Raw genomic sequence first — 25,430 nt, 5'->3', positions numbered from 1 at the left:
TTATAGTAGCTATATTCTTGTACATAGGAGGCAGTATTATAGTAGTTATATTCTTGTACATAGGAGCAGTATTATAGTAGTTATATTCTTGTACATAGGAGCAGTATTATAGTAGTTATATTCCTGTACATAGGAGGCAGTATTATAGTAGTTATATTCTTGTACATAGGAGGCAGTATTATAGTAGTTACATTCTTGTACATAGGAGGCAGTATTATAGTAGTTATATTCTTGTACATAGGAGCAGTATTATAGTAGTTATAGTCTTGTACATAGGAGCAGTATTATAGTAGTTACATTCTTGTTCATAGGAGGCAGTATTATAGTAGTTACATTCTTGTACATAGGAGGCAGTATTATAGTAGTTATATTCTTGTACATAGGAGCAGTATTATAGTAGTTATATTCTTGTACATAGGAGCAGTATTATAGTAGTTATATTCTTGTACATAGGAGGCAGTATTATAGTAGATATATTCTTGTACATAGGAGCAGTATTATAGTAGTTATATTCCTGTACATAGGAGGCTGTATTATAGTAGTTATATTCTTGTACATAGGAGGCAGTATTATAGTAGTTATATTCTTGTACATAGGAGGCAGTATTATAGTAGTTATATTCTTGTACATAGGAGCAGTATTATAATAGTTATATTCTTGTACATAGGAGCAGTATTATAGTAGTTATATTCTTGTACATAGGAGCAGTATTATAGTAGTTATATTCTTGTACATAGGAGGCAGTATTATAGTAGATATATTCTTGTACATAGGAGCAGTATTATAGTAGTTATATTCCTGTACATAGGAGGCTGTATTATAGTAGTTATATTCTTGTACATAGGAGGCAGTATTATAGTAGTTATATTCTTGTACATAGGAGGCAGTATTATAGTAGTTATATTCTTGTACATAGGAGCAGTATTATAGTAGTTATATTCTTGTACATAGGAGCAGTATTATAGTAGTTATATTCTTGTACATAGGAGGCAGTATTATAGTAGTTATATTCTTGTACATAGGAGGCAGTATTCTTGTACATAGGAGCAGTATTATAGTAGTTATATTCTTGTACATAGGAGCAGTATTATAGTAGTTATATTCTTGTACATAGGAGGCAGTATTATAGTAGTTATATTCTTGTACATAGGAGGCAGTATTATAGTAGTTATATTCTTGTACATAGGAGCAGTATTATAGTAGTTATATCCTTGTACATAGGAGGCAGTATTATAGTAGTTATATTCTTGTACACAGGAGCAGTATTATAGTAGTTATATTCTTGTACATAGGAGCAGTATTATAGTAGTTATATTCTTGTACATAGGAGGCAGTATTATAGTAGTTATATTCTTGTACATAGGAGCAGTATTATAGTAGTTATATTCTTGTGCATAGGAGGCAGTATTATAGTAGTTATATTCTTGTACATAGGAGGCATTATTATAGTAGCTATATTCTTGTACATAGGATGCAGTATTATAGTAGTTATATTCTTGTACATAGGAGGCATTATTATAGTAGCTATATTCTTGTACATAGGAGGCAGTATTATAGTAGTTATATTCCTGTACATAGGAGCAGTATTATAGTAGTTATATTCTTGTACATAGGAGCAGTATTATAGTAGTTATAGTCTTGTGCATAGGAGGCAGTATTATAGTAGTTATATTCTTGTACATAGGAGGCATTATTATAGTAGCTATATTCTTGTACATAGGAGGCAGTATTATAGTAGTTATATTCCTGTACATAGGAGCAGTATTATAGTAGTTATATTCTTGTACATACTGTAGGAGCAGTATTATAGTAGTTATATTCTTGTACACAGGAGCAGTATTATAGTAGTTATATTCTTGTACATAGGAGCAGTATTTTATAGTAGTTATATTCTTGTACATAGGAGGCAGTATTATAGTAGTTATATTCTTGTACATAGGAGCAGTATTATAGTAGTTATATTCTTGTACATAGGAGGCATTATTATAGTAGCTATATTCTTGTACATAGGAGGCAGTATTATAGTAGTTATATTCCTGTACATAGGAGCAGTATTATAGTAGTTATATTCTTGTACATAGGAGCAGTATTATAGTAGTTATAGTCTTGTGCATAGGAGGCAGTATTATAGTAGTTATATTCTTGTACATAGGAGGCATTATTATAGTAGCTATATTCTTGGACATAGGAGGCAGTATTATAGTAGTTATATTCCTGTACATAGGAGCAGTATTATAGTAGTTATATTCTTGTACATAGGAGCAGTATTATAGTGGTTATAGTCTTGTGCATAGGAGGCAGTATTATAGTAGTTATATTCTTGTACATAGGAGCAGTATTATAGTAGTTATATTCTTGTACATAGGAGGCAGTATTATAGTAGTTATATTCTTGTACATAGGAGGCAGTATTATAGTAGTTATATTCCTGTACATAGGAGCAGTATTATAGTAGTTATATTCTTGTACATAGGAGCAGTATTATAGTAGTTATATTCCTGTATATAGGAGCAGTATTATAGTAGTTATATTCTTGTGCATAGGAGCAGTATTATAGTAGTTATAGTCTTGTGCATAGGAGGCAGTATTATAGTAGTTATATTCTTGTACATAGGAGGCAGTATTATAGTAGTTATATTCTTGTACATAGGAGGCAGTATTATAGTAGTTACATTCTTGTACATAGGAGGCAGTATTATAGTAGTTATATTCTTGTACATAGGAGCAGTATTATAGTAGTTATATTCCTGTACATAGGAGCAGTATTATAGTAGTTATATTCTTGTACATAGGAGCAGTATTATAGTAGTTATATTCTTGTACATAGGAGGCAGTATTATAGTAGTTATATTCTTGTACATAGGAGTCAGTATTATAGTAGTTATATTCTTGTACATAGGAGCAGTATTATAGTTGTTATATTCTTGTACATAGGAGGCAGTATTATAGTAGTTATATTCTTGTACATAGGAGGCAGTATTATAGTAGTTATATTCTTGTACATAGGAGGCATTATTATAGTAGTTATATTCCTATACATAGGAGCAGTATTATAGTAGTTATATTCTTGTACATAGGAGCAGTATTATAGTAGTTATAGTCTTGTGCATAGGAGGCAGTATTATAGTAGTTATATTCTTGTACATAGGAGGCAGTATTATAGTAGTTATATTCTTGTACATAGGAGGCAGTATTAGAGTAGTTATATTCCTATACATAGGAGCAGTATTATAGTAGTTATATTCTTGTACATAGGAGCAGTATTATAGTAGTTATAGTCTTGTGCATAGGAGGCAGTATTATAGTAGTTATATTCTTGTACATAGGAGGCAGTATTATAGTAGTTATATTCTTGTACATAGGAGGCAGTATTATAGTAGTTATATTCTTGTACATAGGAGGCAGTATTATAGTAGTTATATTCTTGTACATAGGAAGCAGTATTATAGTAGTTATATTCCTGTACATAGGAGCAGTATTATAGTAGTTATATTCTTGTACATAGGAGCAGTATTATAGTAGTTATATTCCTGTACATAGGAGCAGTATTATAGTAGTTATATTCTTGTACATAGGAGCAGTATTATAGTAGTTATATTCTTGTACATAGGAGGCAGTATTATAGTAGTTACATTCTTGTACATAGGAGGCAGTATTATAGTAGTTATATTCTTGTACATAGGAGCAGTATTATAGTAGTTATAGTCTTGTACATAGGAGCAGTATTATAGTAGTTATACTCTTGTTCATAGGAGGCAGTATTATAGTAGTTACATTCTTGTACATAGGAGGCAGTATTATAGTAGTTATATTCTTGTACATAGGAGCAGTATTATAGTAGTTATATTCTTGTACATAGGAGCAGTATTATAGTAGTTATATTCCTGTACATAGGAGCAGTATAATAGTAGTTATATTCTTGTACATAGGAGACAGTATTATAGTAGTTATATTCTTGTACATAGGAGGCAGTATTATAGTAGTTATATTCTTGTACATAGGAGGCAGTATTATAGTAGTTACATTCTTGTACATAGGAGGCAGTATTATAGTAGTTATATTCTTGTACATAGGAGCAGTATTATAGTAGTTATAGTCTTGTACATAGGAGCAGTATTATAGTAGTTATATTCTTGTTCATAGGAGGCAGTATTATAGTAGTTACATTCTTGTACATAGGAGGCAGTATTATAGTAGTTATATTCTTGTACATAGGAGCAGTATTATAGTAGTTATATTCTTGTACATATGAGCAGTATTATAGTAGTTATATTCCTGTACATAGGAGCAGTATTATAATAGTTATATTCTTGTACATAGGAGCAGTATTATAGTAGTTATATTCTTGTACATAGGAGCAGTATTATAGTAGTTATATTCTTGTACATAGGAGGCAGTATTATAGTAGATATATTCTTGTACATAGGAGCAGTATTATAGTAGTTATATTCCTGTACATAGGAGGCTGTATTATAGTAGTTATATTCTTGTACATAGGAGGCAGTATTATAGTAGTTATATTCTTGTACATAGGAGGCAGTATTATAGTAGTTATATTCTTGTACATAGGAGCAGTATTATAGTAGTTATATTCTTGTACATAGGAGCAGTATTATAGTAGTTATATTCTTGTACATAGGAGCAGTATTATAGTAGTTATATTCTTGTACATAGGAGCAGTATTATAGTAGTTATATTCTTGTACATAGGAGCAGTATTATAGTAGTTATATTCTTGTACATAGGAGGCAGTATTATAGTAGTTATATTCTTGTACATAGGATCAGTATTATAGTAGTTATATTCTTGTACATAGGAGCAGTATTATAGTAGTTATATTCTTGTACATAGGAGCAGTATTATAGTAGTTATATTCTTGTACATAGGAGCAGTATTATAGTAGTTATATTCTTGTACATGGGAGCAGTATTATAGTAGTTATATTATTGTACATGGGAGCAGTATTATAGTAGTTATATTCTTGTACATAGGAGCAGTATTATAGTAGTTATATTCTTGTACATAGGAGGCAGTATTATAGTAGATATATTCTTCTACATAGGAGCGGTATTATAGTAGTAATATTCCTGTACATAGGAGGCAGTATTATAGTAGTTATATTCTTGTACATAGGAGGCAGTATTATAGTAGTTATATTCTTGTACATAGGAGGCAGTATTATAGTAGTTATATTCTTGTACATAGGAGCAGTATTATAGTATTTATATTCCTGTACATAGGAGCAGTATTATAGTAGTTATATTCTTGTACATAGGAGCAGTATTATAGTAGTTATATTCTTGTACATAGGAGCAGTATTATAGTTGTTATATTCTTGTACATAGGAGCAGTATTATAGTAGTTATATTCTTGTACATAAGAGCAGTATTATAGTAGTTATATTCTTGTACATAGGAGCAGTATTATAGTAGTTATATTCTTGTACATAGGAGCAGTATTATAGTAGTTATATTCTTGTACATAGGAGCAGTATTATAGTTGTTATATTCTTGTACATAGGAGCAGTATTATAGTAGTTATATTCTTGTACATAGGAGCAGTATTATAGTTGTTATATTCTTGTACATAGGAGCAGTATTATAGTAGTTATATTCTTGTACATAGGAGCAGTATTATAGTAGTTATATTCTTGTACATAGGAGGCAGTATTATAGCAGTTATATTCTTGTACATAGGAGCAGTATTATAGTAGTTATATTCTTGTACATAGGAGGCAGTATTATAGTAGTTATATACTTGTACATAGGAGGCAGTATTATAGTAGTTATATTCTTGTACATATGAGCAGTATTATAGTAGTTATATTCTTGTACATAGCAGTATTATAGTAGTTATATTCTTGTACATAGGAGGCAGTATTATAGTAGTAATATTCCTGTACATAGGAGGCAGTATTATAGTAGTTATATTCTTGTACATAGGAGGCAGTATTATAGTAGTTATATTCTTGTACATAGGAGGCAGTATTATAGTAGTTATATTCTTGTACATAGGAGCAGTATTATAGTAGTTATATTCCTGTACATAGGAGCAGTATTATAGTATTTATATTCTTGTACATAGGAGCAGTATTATAGTAGTTATATTCTTGTACATAGGAGCAGTATTATAGTAGTTATATTCTTGTACATAGGAGCAGTATTATAGTAGTTATATTCTTGTACATAAGAGCAGTATTATAGTAGTTATATTCTTGTACATAGGAGCAGTATTATAGTAGTTATATTCTTGTACATAGGAGGCAGTATTATAGTAGTTATATTCTTGTACATAGGAGCAGTATTATAGTAGGTATATTCTTGTACATAGGAGCAGTATTATAGTAGTTATATTCTTGTACATAGGAGCAGTATTATAGTAGTTATATTCTTGTACATAGGAGGCAGTATTATAGCAGTTATATTCTTGTACATAGGAGGCAGTATTATAGTAGTTATATTCTTGTACATAGGAGCAGTATTATAGTAGGTATATTCTTGTACATAGGAGCAGTATTATAGTAGTTATATTCTTGTACATAGGAAGCAGTATTATAGTAGTTATATTCTTGTACATAGGAGCAGTTTTATAGTAGTTATATTCTTGTACATAGGAGCAGTATTATAGTAGTTATATTCTTGTACATAGGAGGCAGTATTATAGTAGATATATTCTTGTACATAGGAGCAGTATTATAGTAGTTATATTCTTGTACATAGCGAGTAGTACTATAGTAATCATATTCTGGTCTATAGGTTATTTGGCTCTCGGATCATGAGAGACCTTTTGTACAACAACTTGCTCCAGACTTTCAACAAGCTTCAAGCATCAAAAGAGATCCTAAGTTCATGAAGGATAGGGACATCACCTTCATTAACCTGAGGTACACAGAGGTCAACCAAGAAGACATCAGGTATGACTAAAGAAATTAAAAGGACAGATTGATGTAAAGTTCTTGAAGGTTCTTGCGGTCCGGTCCAGTCACCGTGTTTCATGTTCTGTTGCTTGTTATTGGTCTTCTCTGGTTTCTCTCATATGCCTTGTACTCTGCAGAGAATACAGTTCACAGAATCTGACCCTCAGCACGTACACCGTCAATGAGCCGTGGTTGTTCTCGGTGCTGTGGTGTGCCGGCGTGGAGTCCGTCACATCTGACGCCTCTCACATCCTCAGTAAGGTGCCTTTCCCCATCTGGTTACTGGTAAGTGATTGATTCGAGGTTTTCTCTGGTTAAAATATACACCAGCGTATACATGTATCTTTGGGCTCTGCTCGTACAGAGCGCCCCCTGTGCTCTGGAACTGAATTACCGTAAATCATCTCATTTAGTGGATTGCAGCTATTGGATTTATTGGACCTCTGTGTCCCCATTTTACTGTGGTTTATTCTCCTTTGTGCAAGCAGAGCTGCAGTGTACAGCATGGAGAAAATCATGCAGCATCCTGAGCCCCAGTTCAGAGAGCTGGCGGAGTTCAGACTACCTTAGACTCCACTAGACAGCGCAGCTAAGGTGGAGTTACTGATAATGCAGTGTAAAGCATAGTGTAGGAGCTGAGCTGCTGAATTTTAGACTCCAGTGAGCCATGGCGAGGGCTGTTCATCCTCCCCCGACTCCACACACAGCTTAACCCCCAATTTCTCTGTATGTTTCAGGCTCCAGATGAATACTCGCTCATATGGATCACCTCGGATATCATATCATTCACTGTAATTATAGGAGTGTTCATCCTGCAGAAGTAAGTGACCCCCTGCTTGTCCTATTGTTCTGTAAGTGCCTGAGATTGTCTTCTACGGTTCCTCACTAAATGGAAGGAACATGGTGCAGTACCTTATACCCGGTGCAGGGCCTGAGGGGCGGAGCTTGACCTCTACTTGGTGGTCATTGAATCCCTGTGTCATATCCTGCTTCATCGGACCTTGCACTAGAAGTAGTAGAACGTCACTTTTTAGGTCACGTCACGTTTTTCATGGAGGGTTCCTTTAAGACGTTGATGACATTGCTGGGATATCCAACCAGGATGATGTGCGATGTGTTACCCTATATATATATATATATATAGGCTACATGGCCGACCCCTTAAAGTCGGAGGACTTCCAGGGGTGAACCCAGCTGCAAAGAATGCTGGGAAGCCTTCTAGATCTTACGAAATCCCTTTTCTGGGCTTTTTTTGGCTCTTTGGAGGCGGGATTGCAGGGAGCATGTCACCTGATCCTTTTGGCTCATCTTATTGGTTGTGTACGCCCACAGTTGGGAGGGGCAAGATATTTTCCAGCCCCTGATTTGCACTTAGAGGCTATATTGCGGGAGCTGCCTCTATTGATGGGTTCCCTTAAAGTGCCCACTGATGCTTCTCTATAATATTCAGTGTTGGGCAGCTGGGCCCATGAGCCACATAATAACCCCCCCCAGACTCTCGCATTCATCAGCTGGGGTTTCTGTTATAAATGCTATAAAAGTTGCAAATAAATCTTCTTTTGATTCTTTGCCATTTCCGAGAGCTCTGCTTGCGGTCAGTGAAGGGGAACCTTATTATTTATTACTGCTTAGAACTGGTTCCTGTGAACCAGCGTACTATTACGGTGCAGCTATAAGTAACAACCATCTACCGAGGCCGGGACTGGACAGAACTTAATTTTTTGGTTTAACCCTTTAGATGCTACAATTACGTCTAAGGCCTCATGCACACGACCGTTCAGTTTTTTGCGGTCCGCAAATTGCGGATCCCCAAAACACGTAAGTTGCCCGCGTGCCTTCCGCAATTTGCGGAACGGAACAGGGGGCCCATTGTAGAAAAGCCTATTATTGTCCGCAAAACGGACAAGAATGGGACATGCTATATTTTTTTTTGCAGACCATGGAACGGAGCAACGGATGCGGACAGCACACGGAGTGCTGTCCGCATCTTTTGCGGCCCCATTGAGGTGAATGGGTCCAGCAAAAACTGCGGCCCGGATGCGGACTAGAACAACGGTCGTGTGCATGAGGCCTTAATGTGTAAAATAAGGTAAAAGGATTCCCTTTGTCACCCTGAGTGCTGGAGGAACATTTTATATTCATCACTTCTATCCGTTTATGTCACCTGAAGGGGACACATGACTTTTCAGAGACATTTCCGCATTTTTAACCTTTTACATTCAGAGGGCAAAACAGAAATTCCGCTATCTTCCTGGTGTATCGCCACGTTTATAAGGCTTGTTGTGAACGTACCTAAATCCAGTTCCCCGGAGGAGAAGACCTGTATTACAGGAATTAGGTTTCCCCCTAGTGGTGGCTGCAGGTAGGCAGAGTTTGAGCATTTACATCTATCTTCATAAGGATTTGGGGCTCTGTATTAGAAAAACAAAACTCTGCCCTGTAGCAGAAAAGGCTTCTTTGTGTTTCAGGAGGTTCCCCCCAACAGTACTACAGAATAGGGGGGTCTTTTAGATTACCTAGATCGGGCATGCTCAACCCGCTGCCCTCCAGCTGTTGTAAAACTACAACTCCCACAATGCCCTGCTGTAGGCTGATAGCTGTACGCTGTCCGGGCATGCTGGGAGTTGTAGTTTTGCAACAGCTGGAGGGCCGCAGGTTGAGCATGCCTGACCTAGATTGATGCAGCAGAAACCTTTCTGCATTTTTTCTGCAGAGTTTTCTCTTTCCTGTTTTTTTTTTTTTTTTTTAATCCTGTCGTCTCATTTCAAGGATATTGTTATATGCCAAGAAAGGGAAACAATGGCGAGCGCACAAGGGACCTAATCAACTTACCTGTAATACAAATATGAGCCAGAACAGCGCCACTGCTGCCCATGGCCGGATCTGGTATTGCAGCTCAGCCCCATTTAAGTGAGCTGCAATACCAGACACAGCCTATGGACAAGGGTGGCGCTGTTACATACAGACCCTATTTTCTAATTTCAAACAACCGATTCAGATATATATATAAATATACAGTATACATAGTGATAGGATTGCAAGCTCTTGTAGAAAAGCAGGATGACATTCAATATGACGGTCATTGGTTGTCACCTTCCCTTCTTATTAGTAATCTTAGATATATGTAGGTATAATCTTAATATATCTACCTTATCCTGCACAAACCTTGAATCATATCAAATCTTGTGCTCCAGTCACATCCAGAGCTGCTTTTTAGATTGTATCTGTTTCAGAGCTCACTGCATCCCCTGCTTGTTCTGTGTCTCTGCGGAGCTGGCTTTGGCTAGGAAGCGTAGAAGCATTTTCCCAGAATGCAGTGCAGCATAAAAGCTCAAATAAGCAGTTAGGGGCGTATCCGATAGCTAGAGGCAGAACGCAGCTCTTGATGTGACTAGAGAAGATATCCTGTAAAGCGGGATGCATGCAAGATCAAGGATGTAAAGTATTTGCCAAGTTACTGTTGATTTAATATATCTAGACTGGAAAATTGTATTTAAAGGGATGCCCCTGGTTAGTGCCTGCAATACCAGACACAGCCATAGACGAGAGGGGCACTGTTTCTGGAAGAAAACGGATCCTTCTGTCTAATCCTGGACTGCCCCTTTTAGTTCATTTAAATTTAATTAATTCTGCTTTGATGGTGATGGGGTCAGTTTTTTGAGGCACAGAGGAGCCTCGAGCCTCGCGGCGCAGACGTGCAGTCTACTGGAAATAATAATTTCGAGGGATACACGTTTACAGGGTTTATGAAAACCAATGACCTATCGCATTGGGTTTTAACATTTGGGGCTCAATATGGCTGCCTTCCAGCATCGGTTGTAACTTGTCAACCCCTCCCTGTCCATTGGCTAATGTTTGGTTATAGGAAAGGATATGTATTTTAAAGAATTTTCCGATTATGTGATGTGGCGAATCCGAATGCGGTTGTCAAGTGTCTCGACATCTGAAAATGGCCGCCCACTGTGATGACTAATGTTTTGCTTCCTTGCCGTGTTTTACTTTCATAACGCTCTTACTTCTTTGCATGTTCCTCTCTCTGCTGCATCCTGGCATCTCACAGCTATCACATAATCAGGTAATTTTGCCGTCCCGCTCCTCCGTCCACCTCTTGTCTGTCCCAATCCGATCCATCATGGCGGAAGCGCGGTTCAGATTGAGTGTTATAGAAGGCGCTAACCGGGGAAACCGAGGCAGCCATTGTGTGGGCCGATTCAATATCCTCCAAGGGAATGTGTCATGAATCGACAGATCGGGATCTCTGGGCGGTCATCAGAAAGTTTACCCCTTGCCTACAGCAAGGGCGCCAAAATACAGGAGATATAGTTGGCGCCAAGTATGAAAATGGCGGCTGCTTTAAAAAAAACAAAAAACAGACTTTTGTCTTCCAGGGAAGGAAAAAAATGCCATCAGGCAACATGGTTGATCCATACCAGCGCACACGGTTCATTTGGCGCCATATATGTTATCTATGACTCCTCTGTTAAGCAGGGTGTAGGTGAAGCTTTAGGAAAACCAGAAATAAAAAGGAGCTCTGATTTTAGGGGGTTTTAAACTTAAAGGGGTTGTCTCACCTCAAACATTGGTGGCATATACGAAAGGGTATGCCATCAATGTCAGATAGGTGCGGGTCCCACCTCTTTGACCTGCACCTATCTCTAGAACTGAACTCCCAAAGAAAATGAGTGAACAGCGCAAGCGTGGCCACCCTCCAGCGCAGGCTCGACAATTTCCAGCAGTTCCATAGAAGAGAATGGAGCGGTGGGCGCGCTTGCACAGTGCGTTTTCGATTAGTTTCTATAGGGGTTCCGAAAATAGTTTGGCTATATTCTGCACTCCCATAGAAATGAATGCAGGGTGGCTGCATATGCGTGGTGTGCTCTCCTTCACTTTGGGCACTCCGTTATCTATTGCTAGGATATGCCACCAATGTTTGAGGTGAGACACCCCCTTTAGGATGATCCATACAATATAGATCTATCGCTTGGCACCAGTTATATCATTGATAGCTAAATAAATCACTGCAAAGGTGCACTACAATATATGCAAATGAAAATACAAGGCTAAACCCTCACGCTAGATGTTAAAATGAGACTTTAGCCAATATATCCCGTTCAAGAACATATCGGAGCCCGCGCACCCCGTCAAGGTATACCTGGTAGCCTGTGTCACACTAGCCTGTTATAGGTGGGACTCACAGCCTTCTCCCTCCTCCCATTGTATTTGTGATCTTACTTTGGAGGTTTGTGGAAGCTTGGCTTTGAGTCGGACCTTAGCACCTATCGGACAGTGTTCACACACTATAGGTAGGTTTAGCGGTAGGTCCCGTGCCAACTGAGATACCTCGACGAGGTGCGCAGGCTCCGATATGTTCTTGAACGGAATATATTGGCTAAAGTCTCATTTTAACATCTAGCGTCAGGGTTTAGCCTTGTATTTTCATTTGCATGATATGATAAAAAAAAGTAAAAATAAAGCGAAGTAGATTTCGAGCAGTATTGTCTGAGTCAGCAGTGGTGGCACAGATGGATCCCGGGCACCAGATATATACATGATGATCCGTTTGAATGTGAGGGGAGGGGGCCTTCTTTAGTGCCAAATAGGTCAGTGTTAGAAATCTTTTTCTCTATGAAGACCACTTGGCGCCAGTTATGTATCTTGTAGAACGGGGATTTTTTTTTTCTTCTAGTGCAGTTATAGAAGAGGAGAAATAGTAATATATGGAAGGATTCTCTTGTCTGGCTGATCTACCTACACCAAGGAATCCTTTGGCGCCAGATATATAAATTATGGCTTCTTTATTAAGGAGGCTTTTCTTATGAGTTTTTTTTTAAAAAAAACAACAAAGCTCAGATATAGTGATTAAAAAATAAATACAGACTAAAAACTGCTGATGCCTGAATCATCCATATTGACTGCTATTGATCCATTGGCGCCAGATATGTTGAATATATAAGGAGGGTTTTTTTATGGCAAAGGGGCACGGTAGGCCTTCTGGCTCTTAAAAACTGTCCATACACCTGAAATAACGGACGGCTGAATGCTGATTGGGCCGACTAGTATCTCTCCCCATCTCCCCTGCACGTGCATGCTCGGCTCAAATGGGAGATGGGAGAACAGGATTTTTTAATGGTGGCTTAGATCCCTGAGAGCAAAAGGATTTGGCATGTTGAAATCCAACCTGCTTAACCGTTCATCTGTCATCGGGTGAGAGTCTGAAGCCTACATACAAATCAGATGGTCACCGATACTGTATGGCCAGTTTCCCTGGTGCCGTCATGTCCCTGGTCATTCTTGTTAGTGGGGATTGTCCAGATTTCTGTGGATCCATGATCATGATACAATCTCTTACTATCCGATACTGTGGATTTGTGGCCCAAATCCTAATCTTTGTGGGGGAGATTTATGAAACAGTCCATGGCAACCAGTAAGAGCTCAGCTTTCATTTCGCGTAGTGCCCTGGCAAAATGAAATCTGCGCTGTGATTGGTTGCTGAAGGTTTTATATTCTAGACAGTTTTCCTGAATCGGTCTCTGTGGCCAACTCACAAAATGTCTGCCTCCGGTGATGCCTTGCACAAGTAAATAGAAATCTGCTAGCGACATTCTTGTAGGATAGTCATAGTACATATTCCCTGAGGGTCATGTAAATGGCGGACATTTTTGCGACATGGTATATGTATGGTCGGTCAACCATACATTAGGGACACATGACGCAAATCTTGTATTTAGTAACTGTAACAATTGACAAAAATGTATTGTATTTTGTTCCTTAAAGGCCATCTGTCAGCAACACCAACCCTATCGAACCAGGGACTATACCTGATAGGGTCAATCCTGCTGATTAAAAGGATACCTGTCTTGTGAAAATCGGTTGTGGCATTTCCAAGAAAAGTGACTTCTATTCTTCATACAAATGAGGGCTTCACCGAACCAAGGGGTGGGGCCCTCGGTGCACCTTAGCTTTGTAGTGCTGGCCACGCCCCTCAGGGAACTGAAGCCCTCATTTGCATAAATAATACAAATATTTTTTCCTCAGGAACGCCTCAACCGATTTTCACAAGACAGGTATCATTTTAATCAGCAAGATCAACCCTACCAGTCCGCATACCTGGTTTGATAGTCGATCCTGCTTTTTTCTTTTTGAGGAAAGCTTTATCCTTCTTCCCACTTCAATTTTTTTTTCTGATAACACTTGTGTGCGTCTAGACTAAGATCTGGTTTTTAGAAATTTCACCTGGTTTTGGAACTTTTTCTAAACATTGTAAACAATTTCTAGAGTAATTGATAATATAGTATAATGTGAACTTTTTGCCTCCTCCACATATTTTTTTGTTTTTGGCCTGTGAAACCCCAGAAACGCGTCGTCGCATTTCTTTGCTCTTTAAATCTCTAGAAATCCATCATATCACTTGTCGCTATCCCAGCCTGTCCTAACCATGTGTCTGTAGTTCTCCACCCTCTATCCTAAGTTGTCCTGTGTCTTCCTATCTTCTACATACCATGGCATTTATCCATCTGATGGGATCCCATTGACCTCCACTTCTGAATCTCTTTAGGGTTTTTTTCATAATTATTATCTAAAGGCAAGAGTCATGTGTCCTCCCTTCATTGGAGGACCACAGGGAAAACCATTGAGAACAGTGAAGACCCCTCAAGGAAGAAGGGTGGTTTCCATTTACTTACTAGCCTTCTGTTTTATTTATAAAGTGGTCTACTGTCCATCTTCCCTTCATATAGAGAGAAGGGAGAGGCCATCCTCCTTCCATTGGTTGGGTCTCCTCCAATCTTGTACAAAATTTTGTCCAATGGGATACAATCATAAGTATGTAGATTCTTTACCAACACCTACAGGCATTGAGACATCTGCCTGTCCTCATACCACCATAGTATTGGGGATTGGTCAGTTTCATCTCATTTCTTTGAAGGAAGAGCAGGATCTGGTGGTCATAAACGTCAGTTTTTATGGCAGCCTGAATATCCCATCAGCCAAAAAAATTAGGATCTAGCCTAGAAAATTAGGATCTAGCGTTACCCATGAGATGTTTTTTTGAAGAGATCCCTAGTGATTGCTGTAAAACTCTGAGGAACATAAAAGCAGGGTCTGTGTATTTCCATGAAGCCTGTGTGACTCTGTGACTAAGTGATGACACTTTAACTGGCTGCTGATACTTTGTGACCCCAGTTATAAGGGAAAAATGGTGGACCTAGGAGGAACGTGGCACTCATAGATACAGTATGATAGGATTTATCGGCACAGATAATCAGAAATTATTTTAGGCAGAAATCAGAGCCTAGTCCTGGTTTTAGTGACCTGGAGAGGTTAACATGGTTTTCCGTGTAAAGACTCCGATGAAGGAACAATCATTTCATGAAGTCTTGGATATAGGCTCCGATTTTCCAGTTTATTTTGTACTGTGCTGAAAATTTCATGACCTTTCCATAAATGTTTTGTTTTCAAGGATTTGGGTGTCACACAACAGCCCTGACCCAGTAACGAGACTTTTCTTTCCAGCTAAATGTTATGGAAGTGTATGGATCAGTCTTCATGTTCCCACCTGGGAGGGAAATTTAGATGCATAACAGATTTCCCCAAATGAATGCAGATTAGAAAACCAATTTGCATACATCGTGGTAGTGAATTGTGAGCTAGTAGAGGGAGGTTACAAAGAGCGTCTCTCACTCTGGAGGACCTGACCATGGTGTACTTCTTCAGTTCCACTGTGGTGGCACTGCAAGGAATTTGAACAGTTACTTCCAAGCTTTACTGTAGACCATTTCTGATCGCTGGGGATCCCAGCAGTAGGACACTTTGTGATCACATTTTTGTCAATGGATTTTAACCCTTTAAAGAAATATTTCTGTCAAACACTGAAAACTCAAGCCACTGCCATTTTTAGGAGCATCTTTATCGTCAAGCTTTTAGGCTGAGAAAGTAATGTTTTGTCTCTCCATGTGCTTGAGAAGAAACTCAACAGCCTACTCAGATAGAGCACAGGAAGTAGCTTTGAGGACCAGTTAATGTGTAGAGACCTGGTGGGTGTAGGTAGCGCGTGTTGGACAGGCTGTGTCTCCAGGTTTTGCTGAGTATCTGAGACGGGTTACACCTTGATGGGATAATTCCCACAGTCACCATCCACTTTTGCACGTGGCCGCTCTGAAGCGCCATGGGCTGTTCTAAGCCAAGCCCCCAATTCATGGGTCGTATCATGGTCATGGTCTGGATAAGTAAATTCACCGTGATGATGTTGTGATGGCTTTTGGTCCCATTATCTTTTGGGACATTGTTGCGACCATGGCTGAACCCTTCATTGGTCCGCTATCCTGGATGTATACCATTTATTGTCCACTCTCCCATGGCCAGTACCACATTTGTCAAGCCCTAGCCTGCACGACGCCTAGATGACCCCACCACCTGGTTTCTCTGTTCCCTTCACCGACCTTCTGTTCCTCACCCGATATTCAGTTGTAATATTGCACCCCTCGTGCACTTGGCATGTTGAATGGTAATGCTCTTATATTGATGCAGAAAACCCAGTTGTGTGCTGTTCCTTAGTGCCCCTGTGTCCTGTGCACCAGTTTTAACCCTTTAGTGAAGGTCACATGTGATTTTGACCTTTGCATTGTCATGTTTGTTTGGTTCCCTTTGACCCAGGAATGGCTTTGTGACTTGTTGCGTAGTCATTTGCCCTTTCAGAGAGTTTGGACCATTTGGTGACAGCTTGTCTTCTGTTGCAGGTGGCGACTGGGCAGCATCAGAACCTATAATCCGGAACAGATCATGCTGAGCGCCGCGGTGCGGAGGACAAGCCGGGACGTCCGGATCATGAAGGAGAAACTCATCTTTTCAGGTGATTTGTGGGGTGTCCCTTCTCCATTCACACCTGACACCTACCTTTCGCAACTGAGGGATAGGCAATACAATAATGTCCTGATAGTCTGTTACAGTGTATCAGTGCAGGTGAAATGCATAAGTCTAGAGTCCAGGGTGTTTTGTTAACAGAGGAGCGTCTAGTCTGGATAATGCCCCCATTTGTTGTCAGTAAATGGGGGCATTCTGGTTTTCCTCCTTAAGTTGAAGCCTGTGCATACCCTCAGCTATGAGAAGCATTGGATATATACAGGCTTCAGAAAACCAGAATGCCCCCATTTACTGACAACAAACAGAGTTCATGAAAAAGTTAAAGAACAGAAACACTGAAAACAAAAGTATAATAGAAACTTGTATAACATTTTGCTATAAAACTAGAAACCCCCTTTAAAAATGTCAATAGTTTGCTGTGATTTATTAGGGTCCATTCACAGACAAGAATAGGACATGTTCTATTTTTTTTTTCGGGAGCCGCGGACCGGAAGTACGGAGCCGTGGACCGGAAATGCGGATGCGGGCAGCACAATGTGTGCTGTCCACATCCTTTCCATCCCCATTGAGAATGAATGGGCCCGCACCCATTCCGCAGAATTGCGGAACGGATGCGGACCCATTCTACGGACGTGTGAATGGGTGAGGAAAGCAGGACTCAAAGGTTTTCTCTAAGAGTGAGAGGGGAGAAGCAGGAGTTACAGTCTTTCTATATGAGTGGATGGAGGAAGCAGGACTCGCAGGTTTTCTTTAAGTGGGGAGGAAGCAGGACTCGCAGGTTTTCTTTAAGTGGGGAGGAAGCAGGACTCGCAGGTTTTCTTTAAGTGGGGAGGAAGCAGGACTCGCAGGTTTTCTTTAAGTGGGGAGGAAGCAGGGGTCACAGGATTTCTCTATGAGTGGGAGGAGAAAGCAGGACTTGCATGCTTTTTCTGTGAGTAGGAGGGTGAAGCAGGACTCAAAGGCTTTTTAAGAGTGGGAGGGTGAAGCAGGACTCACAGGCTTTCTCTGAGTAGGCAGTGGAACAGGACTCACAGGCTTTATCCTTGAGTCTTGGCAGCAATTAAGAAACCTTTCACATGAATGTAATGAATTAAGATACTATCTTCATTATATTTCATTCTACTCCCTCCTCAGAAATTAATAACGGCATGGACACCCCCGAGGAGCTGTCACTGTGCTCTGAGAGCCGCTACGACGGTTTCTCCAACAACGCCATAACTCCAAGCACAGACTCGAAAACCACCAGCAACCAGAGAGTCGATGAGACCTGACAGGAAGAGGCCCGATACATGTTTACAGTGAAATCCACAGAAGACCCCCTCGTCCTCGGCGTCCACGTCTTCCCAAGACGGGGGAATTTTACGGGACTACTTTATGCCAGGATATTGTTTATTTTTGCAGATTTTTTTCTCTTAGTCTTGTTGTATAATTCGGACTGTGAGGTTGTATATATGTAGAAAATAATTTGATTCCTTTTTTTTTTCTGCCCTTCGTGTATTTTGTGACTAGGACACAAGCAAGTTCTTGTGGAAATTGATTTTTTTCTTTTATTTTATTTTTTCAATTTAAACCGAGAAAATGTTGAACACAGCCTGATGGAGTCCGTCCCGTTCTTACAATAACCTCGCCACGCGGTCTGATAAAAATATTGTGTATAAGGGGGCAGCACAGTCTTCTCATACTGGAGGCGGCCATTTCGTATCTTTTTAACACCAGTAGTTTCAGGATATGTCTAGAAGTGGTCACAGGAAGTTCTGTCTGCTATACAGTACACTGCCTCTCCAGGCTGCACAGACTTGTCATAGGCCCCTCCCACTCAGACAGTATGAGAGGATGGTAGATATCATTCAACTTCAAGATCTATACATGAAAAAGGGCAGAGAGGAGAACGTGCAAGAAGGATTTAGAGTTATCTGTCTATATAAAGCTGAAGCGTCCCGGGGGTGGGGGGGGGGGGGATGATAATGTGTAAAGGACGGAGATTATCAATGATTACCTCCTTCTCTAACCTGATTTTAACTGCGGGGCTCCATATACCTTTTCACAAGTTAGCTCTAAAGAGACCATGTTTGTGTAAATTTCCTTTACCTCTATGCATCTTGAGTTACAGTATCACTTATACTCTAGTCACATCCAGAGCTGCTTTCAAAATTCTGCTGTCAACTCCAACAATGCGCTGCAATGTGAGAACTAGGGACCAGAGAAAAATCTAGATGCAGCTTTAGAAGTGACTATAGTATTAGGCATGCAATAATTAGAGATCAGTGCAGGGTGGTAGTACTGTATTTGCCAATTTAGTCAATCTATGTACATTTTTTATGTGGAAAGTTCCTTTAACCCCTTAGTGACCACTACACTGAACAAAGGGGGTTTTAGCTAAACAGCTGGCTTTAATCAATCATTACATGTACTTAAAATGGTGCATTATAAACTATAACTTGTCCTGCAAAAAAAATAAGACCTCATACAAGTACATTGATGAAAAAACAAAAAAGTTATAGCTCTTGGAAGGAATGCAATTTTTTTTAAATGCGCGTGATCACTAAGGAGTTAAGATGCAGGCATCGGGTTTAATGGATGAAGAGCCCCAGCGTGCAACTTCTCAGATGTTTTTCAGAATTTTTTTTTATCCCATAGATTTCTATGCAATAGTGTGCTCCACCTGAATCTGTCTGGGGACCCTGATATAGCCTAGCCATTGCATCCTCCTCCAATGCCGCGGCTACTTTCCAGCTTCTGTAAAACTACAACTCTCAGCATGCTAAGAGTTGCACTGCTTCAACAGTTCGAGTTCTCCGCTTTACTGCTCGTTGCTAATGATTATCCTTCAGAGAGCAGCCAGAAAGATAAGAGGCCGTTTCAGTTGATGACATCATATGCCCAGTTTGTGCTGACATCATATGACTCCGCCCAGTTTCTGATGACATCATATGCCCAATAAACAGGGTTAAAAAAAAAAAAAAGTCTAATTCTCTACAAGAATGTTACACAAAAGACTATTTGGAATAAAACATGAAAGATGGTGGCAACATGAGTTCATTTCATGAACTGGACCCATTGATTGACTGAGAAGAGAAGCCCCCCCCCCCCCGTAGTGACGTCATACCATAGCACTGCAGCTTAAAGGGGTTCAGCGGGAATGTACAAATAAGTTTTTTTTTTTTAAAAAGGGGGTGGGGGAAGTCATGTTCCTGTAGTTCATGAAATGTCATTTCATCCCTAAACTTAGTGGGGTGCATGAAAGCTACTGCATCCCCATGGATAGGGAGCCCCTTTCACAAACCTCTTTGGCTCACACAATAGGTTGGTTTTAAGCCAAGCGTCAGCCACCTCCAGCACTCCAACTGTTGGTGTAGAAGTTCCAAGAACAGCCCAGCACGTATGCATGCTGGGAGTTGTAGTTCCCAAAGAGCTGGTGCACAGGAGGTTGCCGAGCCCTGGTTCATCCTTGCACACTCCATACCAAATTGATACACTGTATTATGTCTAATGTTGGGCCTTAGGGGGTGGAGCATGACACACAGATTCAGGACCACCCAAGAGAGATTCAATTTGTCATGCTCCGCCCCCTCAGACCCTGTCGTAAATATAACACAATGTGTCGTTTCTACCTGGGCTGTTCCTTGAAATGTATTTCCAGCTCATGCCACTTGACGGCAATAGAAAGACGGAAAAAAAAAATCATTTTCCATGAAAATCCAGACAGCCGCCAAAAACTACAGGTAAAACCAGAATTGCTATGAGACATAATGTATAGAAGTATCGTTCAGAGTAAATCAAGACCTGTGACTTTTATACCGATGTCCTGATACAGAAAATAATAAAATGTTTTTAATTTTTTTTTTAATGATCCAGTTTATAGAAGCGCAGTAACCATCACTCGCCACTAGATGCTATAGAAAATTCCTAGTAGTTCGGCATTGTGTATTGTGTGCCGGGACTTTAATAGTGATGATCCATCCTTTATGATTGGTCATCAATATCAAACTGGCGGGGGGTCTGACTCGAGGATGCTGGGAGTTGGATTCCTGCCGATTTGTTAATGACGACCAATCCTAAGGATAGCTCATCCGTATTAAAGTCCTGGCACAGCCCTTCAATATTTGGCAAAATATCTGGAAAAAAAGGAAATGAGCCCCTAAAATAAAGAAAAATGTGAATATGCCAACAGAAACCAGCACAACATACAAATAAGGGACTGTCATGGCAGAAAGAGGGCGAGGTCTTCATCCAGATTTTTTTTTTCTTTTTACTTTCGGGAGATTTTGTGTTTTGAATCATATTTGGGTGTTTTTTGTTCCCACTGCTGCTCATCACCACCATATGGGGAGCAACACCCCGCCACCCCCACGGACTGCCGCGGCGCTCCACAACCGTCCTGGAAAACAGTATTTATTCCTAGTCTTCTATGATCAGGCTGTGACATGTTACTGTGTTGTGTTCAAGAATAAATTAATTTCGTATGGATTCCTACCATTACCTTGTCTTATTTATTGTCCTTCCTAACCTCTGCTATAACCTAGGCATCATCTAAAATATACTGTATATGTACAGCTGGTATAACCTGGGCATCTCCTGTATATAATTATATATGTACAGCTGGTATAAGTTATACATCTTCTTGTATATAGTGATATGGACCATGCTGGTATAACCTGGGCATCTCCTGTATATAATTATATATGTACAGCCGGTATAAGTTATACATCTTCTTGTATATAGTGATATGGAGCATGCTGGTATAACCTGGGCATCTCCTGTATATAATTATATATGTACAGCTGGTATACGTTATACATCTTCTTGTATATAGTGATATGGAGCATGCTGGTATAACCTGGGTATCTCCTGTATATAATTATATATGTACAGCTGGTATAACCTGGGCATCTCCTGTATATAATTATATATGTACAGCTGGTATAAGTTATACATCTCCTTGTATATGGTGATATGGAGCATGCTGGTATAACCTGGGTATTTCCTGTATATAGTTATATATGTACAGCTGGTATAAGTTATACATCTTCTTGTATATAGTGATATGGACCATGCTGGTATAACCTGGGCATCTCCTGTATATAATTATATATGTACAGCTGGTATAAGTTATACATCTTCTTGTATACAGTGATATGGAGCATGCTGGTATAACCTGGGTATGTCCTGTATATAATTATATATGTACAGCTGGTATAAGTTATACATCTTCTTGTATATAGTGATATGGAGCATGCTGGTATAACCTGGGCATCTCCTGTATATAATTATATATGTACAGCTGGTATAAGTTATACATCTTCTTGTATACAGTGATATGGACCATGCTGGTATAACCTGGGCATCTCCTGTATATAATTATATATGTACAGCTGGTATAAGTTATACATCTTCTTGTATACAGTGATATGGACCATGCTGGTATAACCTGGGCATCTCCTGTATATAATTATATATGTACAGCTGGTATAAGTTATACATCTCCTTGTATATGGTGATATGGAGCATGCTGGTATAACCTGGGCATCTCCTGTATATAATTATATATGTACAGCTGGTATAAGTTATACATCTTCTTGTATACAGTGATATGGAGCATGCTGGTATAACCTGGGCATCTCCTGTATATAATTATATATGTACAGCTGGTATAAGTTATACATCTTCTTGTATATAGTGATATGGAGCATGCTGGTATAACCTGGGTATTTCCTGTATATAATTATATATGTACAGCCGGTATAAGTTATACATCTTCTTGTATATAGTGATATGGAGCATGCTGGTATAACCTGGGTATCTCCTGTAGATAATTATATATGTACAGCCGGTATAAGTTATACATCTTCTTGTATATAATGATAGGGAGCATGCTGGTATAACCTGGGCATCTCCTGTATATAATTATATATGTACAGCTGGTATAAGTTATACATCTTCTTGTATACAGTGATATGGAGCATGCTGGTATAACCTGGGTATCTCCTGTATATAATTATATATGTACAGCTGGTATAAGTTATACATCTTCTTGTATATAGTGATATGGACCATGCTGGTATAACCTGGGCATCTCCTGTATATAATTATATATGTGCAGCTGGTATAAGTTATACATCTTCTTGTATACAGTGATATGGACCATGCTGGTATAACCTGGGCATCTCCTGTATATAATTATATATGTACAGCTGGTATAAGTTATACATCTTCTTGTATATAGTGATATGGACCATGCTGGTATAACCTGGGTATCTCCTGTATATAATTATATATGTACAGCTGGTATAAGTTATACATCTTCTTGTATATAGTGATATGGAGCATGCTGGTATAACCTGGGTATCTCCTGTATATAATTATATATGTACAGCTGGTATAAGTTATACATCTTCTTGTATATAGTGATATGGACCATGCTGGTATAACCTGGGTATCTCCTGTATATAATTATATATGTACAGCTGGTATAAGTTATACATCTTCTTGTATATAGTGATATGGAGCATGCTGGTATAACCTGGGCATCTCCTGTATATAATTATATATGTACAGCTGGTATAAGTTATACATCTTCTTGTATATAGAGATATGGAGCATGCTGGTATAACCTGGGTATTTCCTGTATATAATTATATATGTACAGCGCAGGTATAAGTTATACATCTTCTTGTATATAGTGATATGGACCATGCTGGTATAACCTGGGCATCTCCTGTATATAATTATATATGTACAGCTGGTATAAGTTATACATCTTCTTGTATATGGTGATATGGAGCATGCTGGTATAACCTGGGCATCTCCTGTATATAATTATATATGTACAGCTGGTATAAGTTATACATCTTCTTGTATATAGTGATATGGACCATGCTGGTATAACCTGGGTATCTCCTGTATATAATTATATATGTACAGCTGGTATAAGTTATACATCTTCTTGTATATAGTGATATGGACCATGCTGGTATAACCTGGGTATCTCCTGTATATAATTATATATGTACAGCTGGTATAAGTTATACATCTTCCTGTATATAGTGATATGGACCATGCTGGTATAACCTGGGCATCTCCTGTATATAATTATATATGTACAGCTGGTATAAGTTATACATCTTCTTGTATATAGAGATATGGACCATGCTGGTATAACCTGGGTATCTCCTGTATATAATTATATATGTACAGCTGGTATAAGTTATACATCTTCTTGTATATAGTGATATGGAGCATGCTGGTATAACCTGGGCATCTCCTGTATATAATTATATATGTACAGCTGGTATAAGTTATACATCTTCTTGTATATAGTGATATGGACCATGCTGGTATAACCTGGGTATCTCCTGTATATAACTATACTAGCAGGATGACCCGGCTTCACACGGGTATATTTCCACTATTTCATTTAATGTTTTTGTGTGAGGTTAAAAGATGACCACAGTGTTCCCCATGACAGTGACCTCTATAGCACCCTTCCCCCTTAATAGTGACCTCCACAGCAGATTACCCCCTGGACCATGTGATTGGACCATGTGATCTGACCTCACCACAGGTCCTTTAGCCGGCAGCTCATGATTAAAGAAGTAAGAAGAGACCGGCAGCTACGCGATCAAGAGGAGAAGGTGAGTTGATTATTTTTTATTTTTTAACCCTCAATTGACCACCTACTAAGCATTCTGTATTAAAGAATGCTATTATTTTCCCTTATAACCATGTTATAAGGGAAAATAATAACATCTACACAACACCGAACCCAAACCCGAACTTCTGCGAAGAAGTTCGGGTCTGGGTACCACAGTCAGTTTTTTATCACGCGCGCGCAAAACGCATTGCACCCGCGCGATAAAAACTGAACAACGGAACGCAATCGCAGTCAAAACTGACTGCAATTGGGTACCTACTCGCGCGGGTTTGCCGCAGTACACCCAGGACGCATCCTGAACAAATCCGTCACGCCCGTGTGAACTCAGCCTAATACATTTTTTGGGAATATCTCAGGAACGGTATGCCCTAGAGAGCTGAGGCCTGGTCTAACACCTTCCCGGACACCTGATGTACCTGTGTGCCAAATTTGGTGCAGACAGACAACAGACAGAAATTCATTTTTAAAAATATATAAGAGATGTGCATCTGGTAGTGTGTTATATTTGGTTGTAAAGAACAGTCCCTTCCCATGTTACGCACTTATATAGCGGTACTATATTCTGCAGCACTTTACAGGCTTTAGCATTACTGTCCCCAGTGAGGCTCACCATCTAAGTTATGTTAGAAGGAGAGCACAATGTGAGTGAGTAAATTTGACAAGGACCAAATAGTGACAGCTGGACAACTCTTTTCTGCAGAATCCAGACCCTACAGCAGCTACAGAGTTTACTCGCCTTCATGCCTTTCCAAAATGTGTTTTTTACAGTTTTTGTGCCTTTACTGCACCATAACAGTGCGGCAGTGTGCAGGAACTACTACTACAACGCCTTTAATCTTGTTTGCTTCGGGGAGATTCATTTTCTGGAAATTCTGAGGTGGCATGAAGGCGAGTAAACTCTATAGCTGCTATAGGGCCTGGATTCTGCAGAAAAGAGGACACATAAAACATTTCTCTGATTTCCTGTTGCTGATAAATGCTAATATTTGCTCAGCGCCTTTATATCA

General features: G+C 39.2%; 1 protein-coding gene across 3 annotated transcripts in view; it reads left to right on the top strand.

Moving 5' to 3' along the window:
• LOC120996513 (glycerophosphodiester phosphodiesterase domain-containing protein 5-like) overlaps window positions 1–18,781 on the top strand; it is a 195,241-nt gene extending 176,460 nt beyond the window's left edge. The window contains exons 12-17 of one of the 3 annotated variants that reach the window (XM_040426457.1): window positions 6,754–6,911; window positions 7,052–7,199; window positions 7,652–7,734; window positions 10,975–10,989; window positions 16,649–16,761; window positions 17,907–18,781. In XM_040426457.1, the coding sequence (XP_040282391.1) occupies window positions 6,754–6,911; window positions 7,052–7,199; window positions 7,652–7,734; window positions 10,975–10,989; window positions 16,649–16,761; window positions 17,907–18,043 (654 nt within the window). In that variant the 3' untranslated portion in view covers window positions 18,044–18,781. The remainder of the gene's footprint in view (window positions 1–6,753; window positions 6,912–7,051; window positions 7,200–7,651; window positions 7,735–10,974; window positions 10,990–16,648; window positions 16,762–17,906) is intronic. The other 2 variants (XM_040426458.1, XM_040426459.1) reach the window with 2 other exon arrangements.
• Window positions 18,782–25,430: the final 6,649 nt, after the last annotated feature.

The sequence above is a fragment of the Bufo bufo genome, chromosome 3 (assembly GCF_905171765.1).
Source record: "Bufo bufo chromosome 3, aBufBuf1.1, whole genome shotgun sequence".
Classification (NCBI taxonomy): Eukaryota; Metazoa; Chordata; class Amphibia; order Anura; family Bufonidae; genus Bufo; species Bufo bufo.
This window is presented reverse-complemented; position numbering and strand designations above follow the sequence as displayed.